General features: G+C 37.2%; 1 protein-coding gene across 1 annotated transcript in view; it reads left to right on the plus strand.

Annotated features, from left to right (window-relative positions):
- Positions 1-13,142, plus strand: part of LOC135085204 (uncharacterized) — a 54,338-nt gene extending 41,196 nt beyond the window's left edge. The window contains exons 5-10 of the mRNA XM_063979957.1: positions 481-598; positions 1,108-1,244; positions 7,085-7,223; positions 8,256-8,362; positions 9,221-9,354; positions 10,118-13,142. Of these exons, the coding sequence (XP_063836027.1) occupies positions 481-598; positions 1,108-1,244; positions 7,085-7,223; positions 8,256-8,362; positions 9,221-9,354; positions 10,118-10,217 (735 nt within the window). The 3' untranslated portion in view covers positions 10,218-13,142. The remainder of the gene's footprint in view (positions 1-480; positions 599-1,107; positions 1,245-7,084; positions 7,224-8,255; positions 8,363-9,220; positions 9,355-10,117) is intronic.
- The last annotated feature ends 806 nt before the right edge of the window (positions 13,143-13,948 follow it).

A 13,948-nucleotide genomic window follows, 5' to 3' on the forward strand; every position in this document is an offset into this window, starting at 1 on the left:
TGTCGTCCACACGTCCACCTACAAGGACCGACGACCTCATAAAGGTAGCGGGGAAATCGCTGGAAGGGCTGCTATAGACCGTTTCATGCACGAAGACGCGCCCCATTATTCTTCTGCTAATGTTTGAGTGTAATCGGTACACGCTAAATCATCGATGAGCACACGCATACTACGATAATGACGCTCGGATTGCTCGGATCAATCTCTCCGCACTCCCCGCTTCCCTCGACCAAAAATTGGTGGGGCACGTCTTCGTGGATGAAACGATCTATACCAACCGGTCTTTGTGAAAATCATTGGGAAAGCAGTGGCGTAACTATAGGGTGGCAGGGCTGGCAAAATGCCACGGGCCACCGATCTGAGGGGGCCCCGGCCCAAGAGTCCAAGACCCTAATCGCGCTCCCTCTCGCGATGATCCCGGAACCCCCTGGAAAATAACCCTAGACACAGTGGCCTCGTATGGTATAGTTACGCCACTAGGGAGTCCTGGTCAGCCTGAGCCAGCCTTGCTCGCAGGAGCCGCTCCTGCACGCCCTTTTCTGTCTGCTCGGCGAGCGGGTGCTGTCGCAGGAGCCCGACTGGTTCCAAGACGACTTTGGTGAGTGGTACAGAAACATGAAAAACAGTTTTCGACGATTCTAAATCGACACTTTTTGAGTTACAACACTCTTGAGCCCAATCCTCATCCTAATCCGCCCATCAATTGTCATGTTTCAATATGTTTTTGATCAAAATATCTGCGGCTTTCGATGTTTTTACATTTTCATATTGCTCATAAGACTATTTAAAAAATATTAAAGTGTAAACGCATAAAAAATATGGATATTTGATCGAAAACTGATTCAAATTATTTTGATAGTTGAAATCAGAGGGCCTAGTGTGAGTTTTCATCAAATGCGCTCACATTAAATATATGACGGATTGTACAGCGCCCCTAGCGGGAAACGTTCAAAAACTAAAATTTTCACACATTTTTTTAACGCGTTTAAAGTTAACTCACACTCAGCCCACCGGATTTGAACAAGGATTAAATATGGGAAATAATGGGCGTAAATGACCTAATGACGTGATAAGGACAATTTTAATAAACTGTACATTTTGTTCCAGGGCTGAACCTTCTAAAATCCGCCGTGCTGAGGTGCCCGCAGCGCCCGCTTCTGACGCGATACCTCGTGCAGTGCGTCCGCACGGCTGTGCGCGTCAACCCTGCGCTTACTGAGGGAAAGGACTCTGTCTTCCACGAGGTAAGGGACATAGTACATCACTTCTTATGTACTCAGCCTCAGCATTCTTATGTACATATTTGTATAGGATAATTTTGCAATAAATATACTAACTACCAAGTCTGATATGCACACCTGTCAGCTACCTTTAAGCAGGGATGTTATGGATATCCGTAACTGTAACCGATTCAAAAGTTTCTAATAGTTTCGGATGTAGGCAGTTTAAATTGTTTTTTGTATAGCATTATAATATGTAAAGGCATAACAGCCTGATTTACCTTTATAATGCCATCTAGTATCAATTTTTATTTTTTTTATTACTTTTTCTTCGATGTAAAGTCATGAATAAACCGTGTTGGACAACTATTGCAAATTGCATTCTAAAGCACAGATATCCGTAACCGTAACCGAAACCGGTATAATATTATTCCTATATCCGTAACCGTATCCATAACCGAAACTACATATCCATAACCTTTAAGTATAATATTTTGTAGTTCAACGTTTCCTAGCTTTCCTATCAATCCTAATAAATTACTTTGGTCAACATCATCAAAATTTCTACCGACGATCAACATTTTGTGATCCAAAAATAACATTTTAATCGCTAAAGTCCTTTCCACTGCAATAAAGGTTATTACTATCTTATCTTATATTTTGAGTTACGTTGATGATTCATATCGATTTTATTGATATTGATAATGACATGGAGTGACTGCATTCGGAAGTACGTAGTCAGATAATAAAAAACCCCTTGGACATTTTTATATTGCGCCATCTAGTTGATCTGGTCCCAAACTAACCCATGGTTGCACCAACTTTAACTACCTATAACAAATGTCAAGTACCTACAAAAACAGCGGTTGAAGTTATGGTTACGGTTAAAGGTAAGGGCAACTCAGCCTAAGGCTATAGCAGACCTAAGTTTTTCTTTAATTAAGTCTTTCGCTATTATAGCGGAGTAAAATAGACTTTTTAAACGTAACTGTCTTTCTTCTAAATTACTTAGCACTCATAATTGAAAGTTGCGTGATCGAATGAGAATCGAATCAAAAGTGACCGACATAGCTAAAATCAAGTGGCAGTGGGCGCGGCACATAGCTCGCAGAGCTGGTGACCACTGGAGCAGAAAAGTTCTCTAGTGGCGACCACAGGCCGGAAGACGTAGTATGGGCAAGCCCCCCACTAGGTGGACCGACGGTAAGAGTAGGCGCACACCGTTGATTTTTCGTCGGCCGATAGTTTAGTCGGGCAGTTGATCAGTATGGGCATGTATGGGAGTGCGCACACTACGCCGATTCGATTTGGCCGATTCTTCATACAATTTGAAATCGGGCACAACTATCGGCCAACTAAAAATCGGTGTGCGCCTACTCTAAAGGTCGCGGGAAGTGTCGTTGTGGAAATCAAGTTTGCCAAGCAGTGGACGTCGTTCGCTGAAACGAACGAACTTTAAAATTAATTTTAATTGGAAAGTCGACCACATTCATATTATTTGTATAATGCGCCAATTCTTATTAAAGACGCTTACAAACTATCTACTTTAAGACATTGTAGGAAAACATCTAGGAAAAGCATTGTCAGTGATGAATTGTTATGTGTATTGGCAAGCCTTCGACCAGTGTAGTGTGTGCATATTAATCCGTTATTATGGCGCAAGTACACTATGCTGAAATTGTCCGAGTCAAAGAGCTAGCCCGCACCGAAGTATGGGCGACGCACGGGTGGGTGAAAGAGAAATTAACCGAGATGGTGTTCACACTAATACGTCTTGGCCAGTTTCCTGCATAGTGTACTTGCGCCTTTAGAGGACGCGTCCGCCATCTTGTCAACTCTACGTCAGAGCAATGAGTCCTGTAGCTGTCATTTGTTATTGAATAAATGAATTTTTAATATCTAACTCGGTATTATCCTTTGTTAAAGTTGTAATATTGTTTTGACATATCAATACTTACTTGAATATTTTTTATGCATAACAAGGCAGGTATTTGACCACAATCGCACCTGGTGTTAAGTGGGATGCAGTCTAGGATGGTACATATCTGCCCTGTAAGTGCCTATTCACTCTCGCCTTAGAAGCCAACCAACTGTCATCCGATAAAAAATCTGTAGTCTGTTCTCTAAACAATTTTTTATTCCATGTTCTTTTGCGGGATTAATCCCATTTTTTTCGTTCTTACCACTGCAACTCCTGTACATCCAGAATCTACAGTTTTCCTCCTATAAAAGCCAACCAGTGAAGGTTGAGTAGACCTGGGAGATAGCTTACGAAGGAAATTAACGCCTGTATTCACAAACATTACTATGAGGTCTCACAGTGAGCGTGGGCACAGGGTGACACAAGAACCAATCACAGAGCTCTATTCAACGCTGTGCGTTCGATTTGCTGCTTCACTTAATATGCAAGCATCGTTTGTGAATACGGGCGTTAATCTACAATATACTTATTTTATCTTTTAATACAGATAAAAATATTAATTACTTATAATTATTGTTACTCTTATCGCCAAAAATAATCAATTTTGTTTGTGAAACAGTTAATTTCGCATTTATAATGCAAGCAAAGATTAATTTGTTTGTTGCACCCAAAATCAACAAAGATTTAAAATCAAATATTAAAATAAAATAACAATCGGATGTGAAGTCATAATATTTCTGAAGAAATCTACTTGCTGTGACTAATCTATAATTGATAAATAAGATAGCTTAATGCCAAACGCCAAACCTATGTATGCCAAACGTAATTTGCGAATTGATAGCAGTACATTCTGCGCCAGAAGGAGGGTTCATAAATATAAATATTAAGAGGGCAAATACGGACTAAAAAAGAAAACCTACTGTAGGTAGGCCTCCCACTAGGTGGACCGACGATCTGGTGAAGGTCGCGGAGCGCCTGGATGCAGGCAGCGCAGGACCGGTAGTTGAATAAATCCTTGGGGAAGGCCTTTGTCCAGCAGTGGACGTCATTTGGCTGAAACGAACGAATGAACGAAAGGTGTAAATACAAAGTAAAAAAAAAACTGAACTATTTTTATTCAAAAGACTGTCCTGATTTTTAGGTTTCCGTAGCCAAATGGCAAAAATCGGAACCCTTATAGATTCGTCATGTCTGTCTGTCTGTCCGTCTGTCCGTTTTCTCTTGATTAATGAAATTAAAAAAGAAAAAAATCATAAATCAATGGTACGGAACCCTTTGTGCGTGAGTCCGACACGCACTTGGCCGGTTTTAAGTGACTTCTATGGTTACACATAACAGGAATTTTGTTTTCATATGGGTCACTTAAAAATTAGGGATTGATTGTGAAAACGGGAATAAAACTCACGAAAAATATGAAAGCCTTGACATATTATACAAATAGTGCAAAGTTTTGGTAGAATTTTAAAGTAGGCCTTGTATTCTGTACAGCTTGTTTTCTTATCTTTATATTAGTATAATAGCTTCCTACATAATATACTATCATGATCATCTACGTGGAGGTAAAATGTAACAAAAGAGGAAAGACAACGCACAACTAAGCAATATGACGCAACTTTAAAGTATTCATATAAAAATCCAGTGAATCATTGTATTTTTGTATTAAACTTAGATTCATCCCTTAGAATTACCAAATTACACGCAACTGTGTCATCATCAGGTCCTTTAGTATCTACTGCAGGAGCACGACCCTCTAATATACCAGAGGCAAATGGAGGATTTGTCCTACACTCCCCACGCTGGCCAGACGGGTTGGGGAGGCCTGATGTTCGCATATTTGTCCCTAAGTCTTACGACATCCACGGGAAAGAGTGAGGGTAGTCCTTTTTTACTCTGCTAGAACCACACTGTATTTGTGTGCATGGACATATTTGTTTACGAGACTATTCCCACATCTCGTTCCCACCGCTGCAACTCCTGTGTAGCCCGGATCTACAGCTTGACCGCCAATAACCCAACCAGTGAAGGTCAAGTTTGTCCCGGGGGAAAGTTAAACTGTCATTGGACCCGCAACGAAATTAATCAGGGGCATATGATTGTTTGTATTTTGCACAAAAAATTTACTTAACATTGACATATTTTATTCTGCATTAATTGATATGCCACTCATGTTTCATATGAAAGGAAATATATTTTAAGACGCAAATGTACGTAGACCTTGAGTTGTAACGTGTCTAAAATAATAAAAGATCTTAATTGTTTCAACTGTTCTCGGTAGTCATAAAATTGGAAATGATGTAACATTAACAGGCAAAACAAAACTTTAGTTACCTACATCAACGTTTCTCAAAGTGGGGTACGCGAACCCCTAGGGGCTCGCCAATCGACGGTACGGGGTTCGCAACAAGATTTACGTAATGGTGACACAATTACAATTGTCCAAAATTTTACTCCGTTTGCTTCTAGAAACAAGCACACCCACCACATTAATATTTTGAAAATTGAAATTAAAACATTATTCATCAATGTCATCAATAATCAATTTTATTATTTTCTTTAGGGGGAGGGGGGATAATTAGCTAGTTAAGGGGTCCGCTATCACCTGGCAACTTTAACAGGGGTTCGTGGAGCCGAAAGATTGAGAGACCCTGACCTATAACTCAAGTAGGGCTTGACTGATTTTATCGATCTCTAATTTTTTAAATTCAAATAAAATGACGGTAAAAAAGGAAAATATTCTTAAATAAATAGGGCTTGGGAAATCCCTATATTCCGTAATTGACAGCTCATGTCAAGGGAATCTATGAGGGGTTACGATATGATTGATCTATGATTGCAAAGTGAAGTAGGTAAATGTTTAGATCACTGAGATTAAACTATCTTCTTAAGTAGATTTTATCATATTATATTTACAAGATTAGATAAAAGAATTATTACAAAAATACATGAATATTTTACTATAATTTTCCTTAAAGTAACAATGTAATTTAGTTTTATTTTCGTGGCATTTTTTAGTTCTTTGGCTAATATTGTGGTGCCTTTCGAAACATAGCTTGCCCTGCCATGCTTCTTCCTAAACAGTCCTATCTTCTTCTTGACGTGTCGACAACAAACCTACTCAGTGTCAGCCCAAAACTCCGCTACAAGAGTGGCGTTGTCAGTAGCCTTTATTAAATCTTCCTGCGTGCAGTTGTTAGGGCACGCATCATGTGCTTCGTCGACTGGGGAACAAAACCACACTTGCACTCCCTTGTTTGAGCAATCCAAGAGTCACTTCATAGCTGTAGTTTTTAGTATTTATTACACTTCCAATCAAAATCAAAATCAAAATCAAAAATATTTATTCAGTTTAGACCACAAGTGGCACTTATGAACGTCAATAGAAAATAATAAAAAAAGAAAAAGGTAGCCCTTATGGGGCACTTTACATGTCTCCTTATCTTTTGGGCCCTACCAGCGCTTCGAGACAAACATATGGCAAGTGCTGAGAAGAAACGCCGGAACAAACTCAATAAAGTTGGTACCCAGATTGAGCACTTTAACTGGCATTTTTTTTGAGTTTTGTCTCCGCCTTAACATTTATTAACGTACTAGCGGCCGCCCGCGACTTCGTACGCGTGGAATTCCAACCCCTGTTTTACCCCCTTAGGGGTGGAGTTTCGTTTCTTAGCGGATGCCTTCACCCTATATGGAACCTACCTGTCAAATTTCAAGTTTGTAGGTGGTATAGTTTCTGAAATTTCGTGATTAAACAGTGAGTGGTATTTCGCGTTTATCTACCGCCCGCAACTTCTTACGCGTGGACCTCGTTTTATCCCCTTAGGGATTGAATTTTGCATAATCCTAAAAGGAACCCTTAGCACTTGTAGTTTCTGAGATTTCGTGATGAGTGAGTCAGTCAGTGACCTTTCGCTTTTATACAACAGATTATTTTATTCGTCCACAGGTGGACGCGCAAGGCGACACCCTGGTGACAGCCTGCGCGCGTCGTGGCGACTCCTGCGCCGACGCATTGGCCGAGCTCGTACGACGCGACGACGCGACGCTGCTGCCGCTGTTCAGGATACACCACGTCAATGCCGACGGTGAGTTGAGAACTAGATACCCTAGCGGGCCAGCAACCTTTTAAAATAGAAAAGTTAACAATTACTACAATTTTCCAGTTTTAAAAAGCCGATCGTTGAGAAAACCTTCGATGAGTCTTTGCATCAGTGGAACGCATTTGGTTGAAACGAAAGAGCCACATTTTTTTTATTTGACGATCCCCGTGGTTAAGCAGCGTACACACCGGCTTTCAAGGGTTTTAAAAAACTGAAACGCCGCTCTTGACACTAAAAGAGCCGAATTCGGCATGCGATCTGCTGGTTGCCGACCCCTGGCCTAATAATTTTCATATACTTCCTATAAACTGAGATTTTATGTAGTAAACTATGACGTCATCTGGTTGCAAAACATCCTCCTATCGCCTAATAATAAACATGGATGGAACCAGCCTCTTTTCATTCAAGCCTTACTTTGCCTATTACCTTTTTGCTACCCTGTCTGTAATAATAATTCATATACAGGGTGGAATTTTGTAATGCCACCTGGAGGGAAAGTACTCTTAATATTGTAGGTAGAAAATTTCTCTCAAAGAAAACATTCCTTTATTTTTGAAAAGAAATAGAACTGCATTCAAAAAATTTGCTTGCCACACCCGGGAATCGAACCAACTAAAATCTGTTAAAAATTACTACACCCTGTATTTTTATTGCATCGATCGTTAGGGTTTTTAGTATAAGGATGAAATCTCTCTAACAAACTTGATAAATCAAATGAAAGGAATATGTACCATGAAATCTTGACTTACTTGACTTATGGGGGGGGAAGCCGGGGCATGGAATCTTAAATTATTTTAATTATGTACAGAAAATTGTATGGTACTCGTATGGTTGTGAATTTTCGAAAAATTTTCGAAAAACTTTGAATGCAGTTCTCTTTCTTTTTAAAAATAAAGGAATGTTTTCTTTCAGTAAAATTTTGTATCTACAGTATTAAGAGTACTTTCCCTCCAGGTGGCATTACAAATTTCCACCCTGTATAGATAATTTTATCATGTTCCTTATGTGTATCGATAGGGTCTTCGGCTTTGCACGTGGCGTGCAGCGAGCACAGCGCGTCGCGCCCGCGTCTACACATCGCGCACGTGCTACTAGAGCACGCCGGAGCCGACTTATGGCAAGGGGTGAGTTCCAGATCACTGTGGCTTTGGTAGAACTCGAGATTATGGTAATTGTTGAAATTGTGTATCTGGACGATATGCTGTTTTTTTCATGTAGGCTAGAGAGACATTGAGGTGTAATGATAGAACGAAAGATAGTGGCGTTAAGTTGAAATGGCTATCTAGATGACGTGCTATTTTTTTCGTGTAGACTACAAAAACAATAAATGTTGCATTGATAGAACTTGACATAATGGTAATTAATTGTACTTGCATCGAATAAATACTTTTCTTTCTTTCTTTCTAATTAGTTAAAATGACTACCTAAACAACATGCTAATTTTTTCATGTAGACTACAAAGACATCAGTGGTGGTGGAATTATAAAACGAAAGATAAGATAATGCAATAGCGTTTAATTGAAATAGGTAAAAGATTATTTATTTACCGATTATTATCTAGATAATATTGTAATTTTTGTTCATGCAGACTACAAAAACAATAAGCATTGATAGAACTTGAGATAATGGTAATTAGTTGAAATGCTTATCTAGATGACATGCTCATTTTTCGTGTAGACTACAAAGAAAATGAAGGTCATAGCAGACTTATCAACTGGGAAAGGGATCAACACGGTATCGTTTTTCGCGAGCTGTCATCGCCTTTCGCGCGCTGTCAACCGCGAGGCGAGGCGTTTACGTTACGGTGCGGGTGTGCGTTGCAGTATGAAGTTTCATACAGAGAATACTGGCCGCCTCGAGTTGACGCGGTTACGATCCGTTTCCGGGTTAATAAGTCTGCTTCGTCCTTACACGATGTGTCCTACGATTCGTTCGAAAATACCCCGATTCAATAAATAATAATTACATTGCTTATCTCACAGGACTCAAAAGCGGGTGATACCCCTGTTCACATGGCGGTCAACTCCAAGGACTGTGACTTAAAGCTCATCATGGTTCTGTTCAAGCACGTCGACAGAAAGGTGTGGAAGAAACTGGCGCACACACCTAACATGTGGTACGTATTTAAGTAATATAATTTTGGTAGTTGTATCAATAATTTCGAGACAACTTCTCAAATTCGACTGCATGTTTTGCTAAAAATCAATACGTGCACGTAGAATTTTGTCCAATGACCCCAAGCTACCTACCTATCCTTATCTCTCGCGCGTATTATCGCGACTACTGTGCGACGGGCGCCCGCAGTCAGTGTGCGAGCGCGACAGCAACATAATTATGCGCGAACGATAAGGATGGGTAGCTTGGGGTCATTGGACAAAATTCTACGTGCTCGGGGACCAGACTTTAGTCTATAGATGGAAGAATGGCGTTATGAAAAGCAGTCAACTACCTCATATTGTTGAGTCTAGTTACAGTAAAGATTGACTTTACCCAGCCCAAAATAAAAATAAATGCGAATTTTGATAGTATTTTTTCGCTTTTATTTATTACTAGCGGCCGCCCGCGACTTCGTACAGGTGGATCCCGTTTTACCCCCTTAGGGGTGGAATTTTGTATTTTTTTTTCTTAGCGGATGCCTAGTACCTACGTCATAACATCTTAATTTTCGATTGTCAATTTCAGCCCGATCCGTCCAGTGGTTTGGGCTGTGCGTTGATAGATCACTATGTCAGTCAGTCACCTTTGAGTTACATATATTTTGATTTTGGGCCAATATTATACTGATGTTGCCCAGATTGGCTGTGCTTATTAACGTTGATAGACATACATAATCCTAAATAATCTATTATTTTATTTATTTATTTACATTTCTTCCACAGCTCGACGACGCCTCTCGAGTATGCGCGATCAGCAACCAAGTCTCAAGTAAGAGATGGATATCCTACTGAAGTGCTGGAATTTCTCAAGAAATGCCGTTAAATTGAAGAATTCATCAATGAAAAGCACACCAACATGTCAATCATATGTCTAAAAAAGTAAAAAAGGTATTTTGTAGCTGTAACACTGAAGTATCCCAAAGAAGACAGTGACAGGAGGACGCTACTATCAATACATATTAAAACTTTTCAAGTTTTGTCGAATACTGTAAGATTTTAAAACTCTTTTTCAATGTACAATTCTAGAACACTATTTCGAGGTACAATAATTGTAGTTTTTAATTCGAGACAAAACTGGTGTTACAAAATGAAATGGTGATAAAAAATATTGTGCATTCGAACACGCACAGAGTGTCGAGCGATTTGTCGCATGGATAACTTGCTTTGGACCCCAGGGTGTTTTAAAAACTGCCTTTAAGGAAACTCAAAAACAGCCAACAAAAGCAAAATAAGACACAGGAACATACAACTCTATTTGTAATCAATCTGTCTCGAATTATAAAGTTGATGCAAGAAACATATGATACCTACATTCATTTTAGAACCATCCACAAATAGTTTTGTCTTTATTAACTAACACGAAAAAGAGTTTTAAATAAGCTTGTAGACTGATACCACAAAATTAACACGATTTGCAGATTTTAGTGACCTTCAGATAAAAACGAAATTAACACATTATAAGTAAATGAAAAGTACACGATTTAAAACTGCATAAATCAATACTGAATTGGATGAATAGATTTTTCTCATCAAATTGTACATAAATTTTGTTGTATTACATTTAGTTATCGGTGCGAATTCGTCAGAAAAATTAACACTTTTCATGCGATTTCTACAGACAATTTTAGTACGAATTCGCACTGTCTTAATAAATATAATGCATGGTCCAATGACAATTATTTTTAATACTAACACGTATTTTTAGAGCACTAAAGTACATATTTGTAGGCTCCGTTTTCAAATCAAACATAAAAGATAAATTTTGACTACGCACTGTAAAATTAGTTATTTTTTACATAAAAAATATGACGTATTTTAACTGTATGGAGACGAATAAATCGTTAGATTTTTAAATTAGTAAATTTTGGAAAAATAAATTAGGCTCGATTGCACCATCTTACTTTAACTTTAACAAACGTCAAGTCTATCCAACTCCATTCAAAAAACACCGGTAAGGTTTTAGTCACGGTTAAATTAAGGTGGTGCAACTCGGCCTTAGTTTTCTTGAAAAAGCAATCATTTTGTGTTGTAAATATATTTTTCTAATCACTTTACTAACAATTTGAGTCTTTCATAGACAAAATTATAAAATAAGGAAAGGTTGTTGCTAGAATAAGTTGATATGTATTACGAATATAAAACGTTTCTTAACAGATGTTAGTGCCTTATAAATTGAGATTAAAACAAAAATTAAAATTTCATAGCTGTTAAGATTTTTCAGATCCATAATAATAATATACTTACGAGTAAAAGTATGGAATCACCCCATTGTATTGTTCCGATCTTAAGTACTGAATGACTATGTATGTATCTTTGGTAGGTATCAATTTCAAGTTTATAATAGACCTTCAAAACGGTACCATTTTTATTTATTTTCTATTAGTAATTTTGTTTCTAAGACCGCTCGGAACATAAAGGTGATTCCATAGTTTTTCTCTCGAGTCTTTATTCAATTATGGATTTTATTAATTTCGAATTATTTGTATTCGTATTTAGGCGTTGTGTTATGTATGTATATTTTGATTCAATTATAAACTCGTGTGTACGTTTATAATTTAGTAAGCCATGTCAATCATGATTTTAGAATTTAGATGAACTGTATAAAATGACAGTTTTTTTTATACATTTATGTATAAAAGGTGATATTTAATCAGCCTTACGTAAAATAGTACGAAGCATAGTTCGCGCTAATAAACTTGCAATCATGCAAAACGTAAAAAGAAGAAATAAAAATTTGTCTATGCCTTATGTATGATGTGCCTATCTTTAGGCAAAAAAGTTACTGTATTTGTTTCAATTGTTTTTTCTTATTGTTATAAAAACAATTTTTAAAAATATTGGCGCGAATACTATAGGTCCCGGATATTTTAAAGTTAAAATATCCAGAAATAATATTATTAGATCACATTGTTTGAAATGAAAAATTATGAAAACTCCTTGAATATCGATTCATCCAGGAGTCCAAATGCATTAACATAACATAGTGTATGTTTTTCTTATTTAGGATGTATTTTTTTCATTTTATTCACTTTCATCACACGGTTTTTTTGGTTTAGTTTTGATCTCTGCATTTATAACGATCTGAACCGCGTGTTAGTATTTAGTTTTATTTAAAATTCGACCGACATGCCCACCATTTTAAAATTCGTTACCTGTTTGATCAAAAAATTACGTCAAAAAATATATTTGATCAAGTCTTGTAAATAGGCATCATTATTTTAAGTCATTAATATAAGTATTGATTAATGAATTAATAATTAAGTTTTTGAAATATATTTTTGGATCGAAGATATTGTCGGAGGTTGATATTGCTTGAATTTTGAAAGAACAAAAATGTTGTGATTTAATTTTTCAATAAATGGTGCTATGTAATGATTGTTATGAAAAGATTTACAAATAGTTGGCTAGAATTAAGTTTTGATATAGATTAACATGAACTCGAGTTTATACGGATTTTGAAAACCAACATAATAGTCAAAATCGCATAATTATGTGAAGTTGTGGAGTAACTTTTGTCGATGATATACGTAAATGCATAATAAATATAAATGTATAACTTCTTTAAACTTGAGATTTTGTAGCTTCGATCAAATACGAAAATAAAAACGTAGGTAATTATTATGAATAATTTGTAATAAAATTTACATTTAAGCCATTGAAGTTTTTAATTACCTCCATTTTGGAATCAAGAAAACCGTTATAAGAATTGACATTTGTTTTTACATAATAAATTGTTGTAATGTTTGAATGCTTGTTTTATTCCTGCTCTAAAACAAACCTAGTTTATTAGCAGTAGTAGGGGTAGGGGTGTCACAAAGGGGGTGCACTAAAAATGACATTAATTTATTCACGATAGTGGCAATAAACAGCGATCAAAAAAGAGAAGTTTGAAAAATAAGTTTCCGACAGCCGAAGTTTCGAAATTGGGACTTAGAAAAATGTTGACGAATTTATTATGTGGCTAGTGGAAGGGTGAAAGTAAAACTGGGTTGTGTAAAAGCGCTTTTTAAAAATTTGCAGAAAATAAATAGCTTTACGACTTTTATCTGTCTTCAAAAGACTGGATAACCTGTTTAGTGTGAAAATACATTTTGTAGGTAGGTCTTTTGTTTTATGTAGGACACCTTCCCCAAGACTCAAATTCGAATTAGGTACCTACTTAAAAAAATGCACGTGTTTTTATCGGTTTTATGTTAGTTTGTGTACCTACATAACCTGTTTTGCTCTCACTCGCAGTCGACTACTATGCGGTATTATGATGCAGATTCTTATCAACTTTAGTGAGAGAAATGAAATCTCCGTTCAGCAGGCTATCTGGCCAGCTAGTAAACTATATTTATTGTGCTAGTACCTAAGTAGCCTTTAATGCTAAGAGCTAGCTAGTTTATTTACCTAATGCCGTGTATTATCTAACACAGTGTGTTTTTCAGCCTTTTTCATGACACGGCCCCCCCTAGGATGAATTCCCCTGGTATGAAAAAATATTTTGCGACCCAACCGTTCGCTTTTTTTTTCAGCATTTTATAATGTTGCATTTTGTAACATTATAAAATG

This window comes from Ostrinia nubilalis, chromosome 28 (genome assembly GCF_963855985.1).
Source record: "Ostrinia nubilalis chromosome 28, ilOstNubi1.1, whole genome shotgun sequence".
NCBI classification, from domain to species: domain Eukaryota; kingdom Metazoa; phylum Arthropoda; class Insecta; order Lepidoptera; family Crambidae; genus Ostrinia; species Ostrinia nubilalis.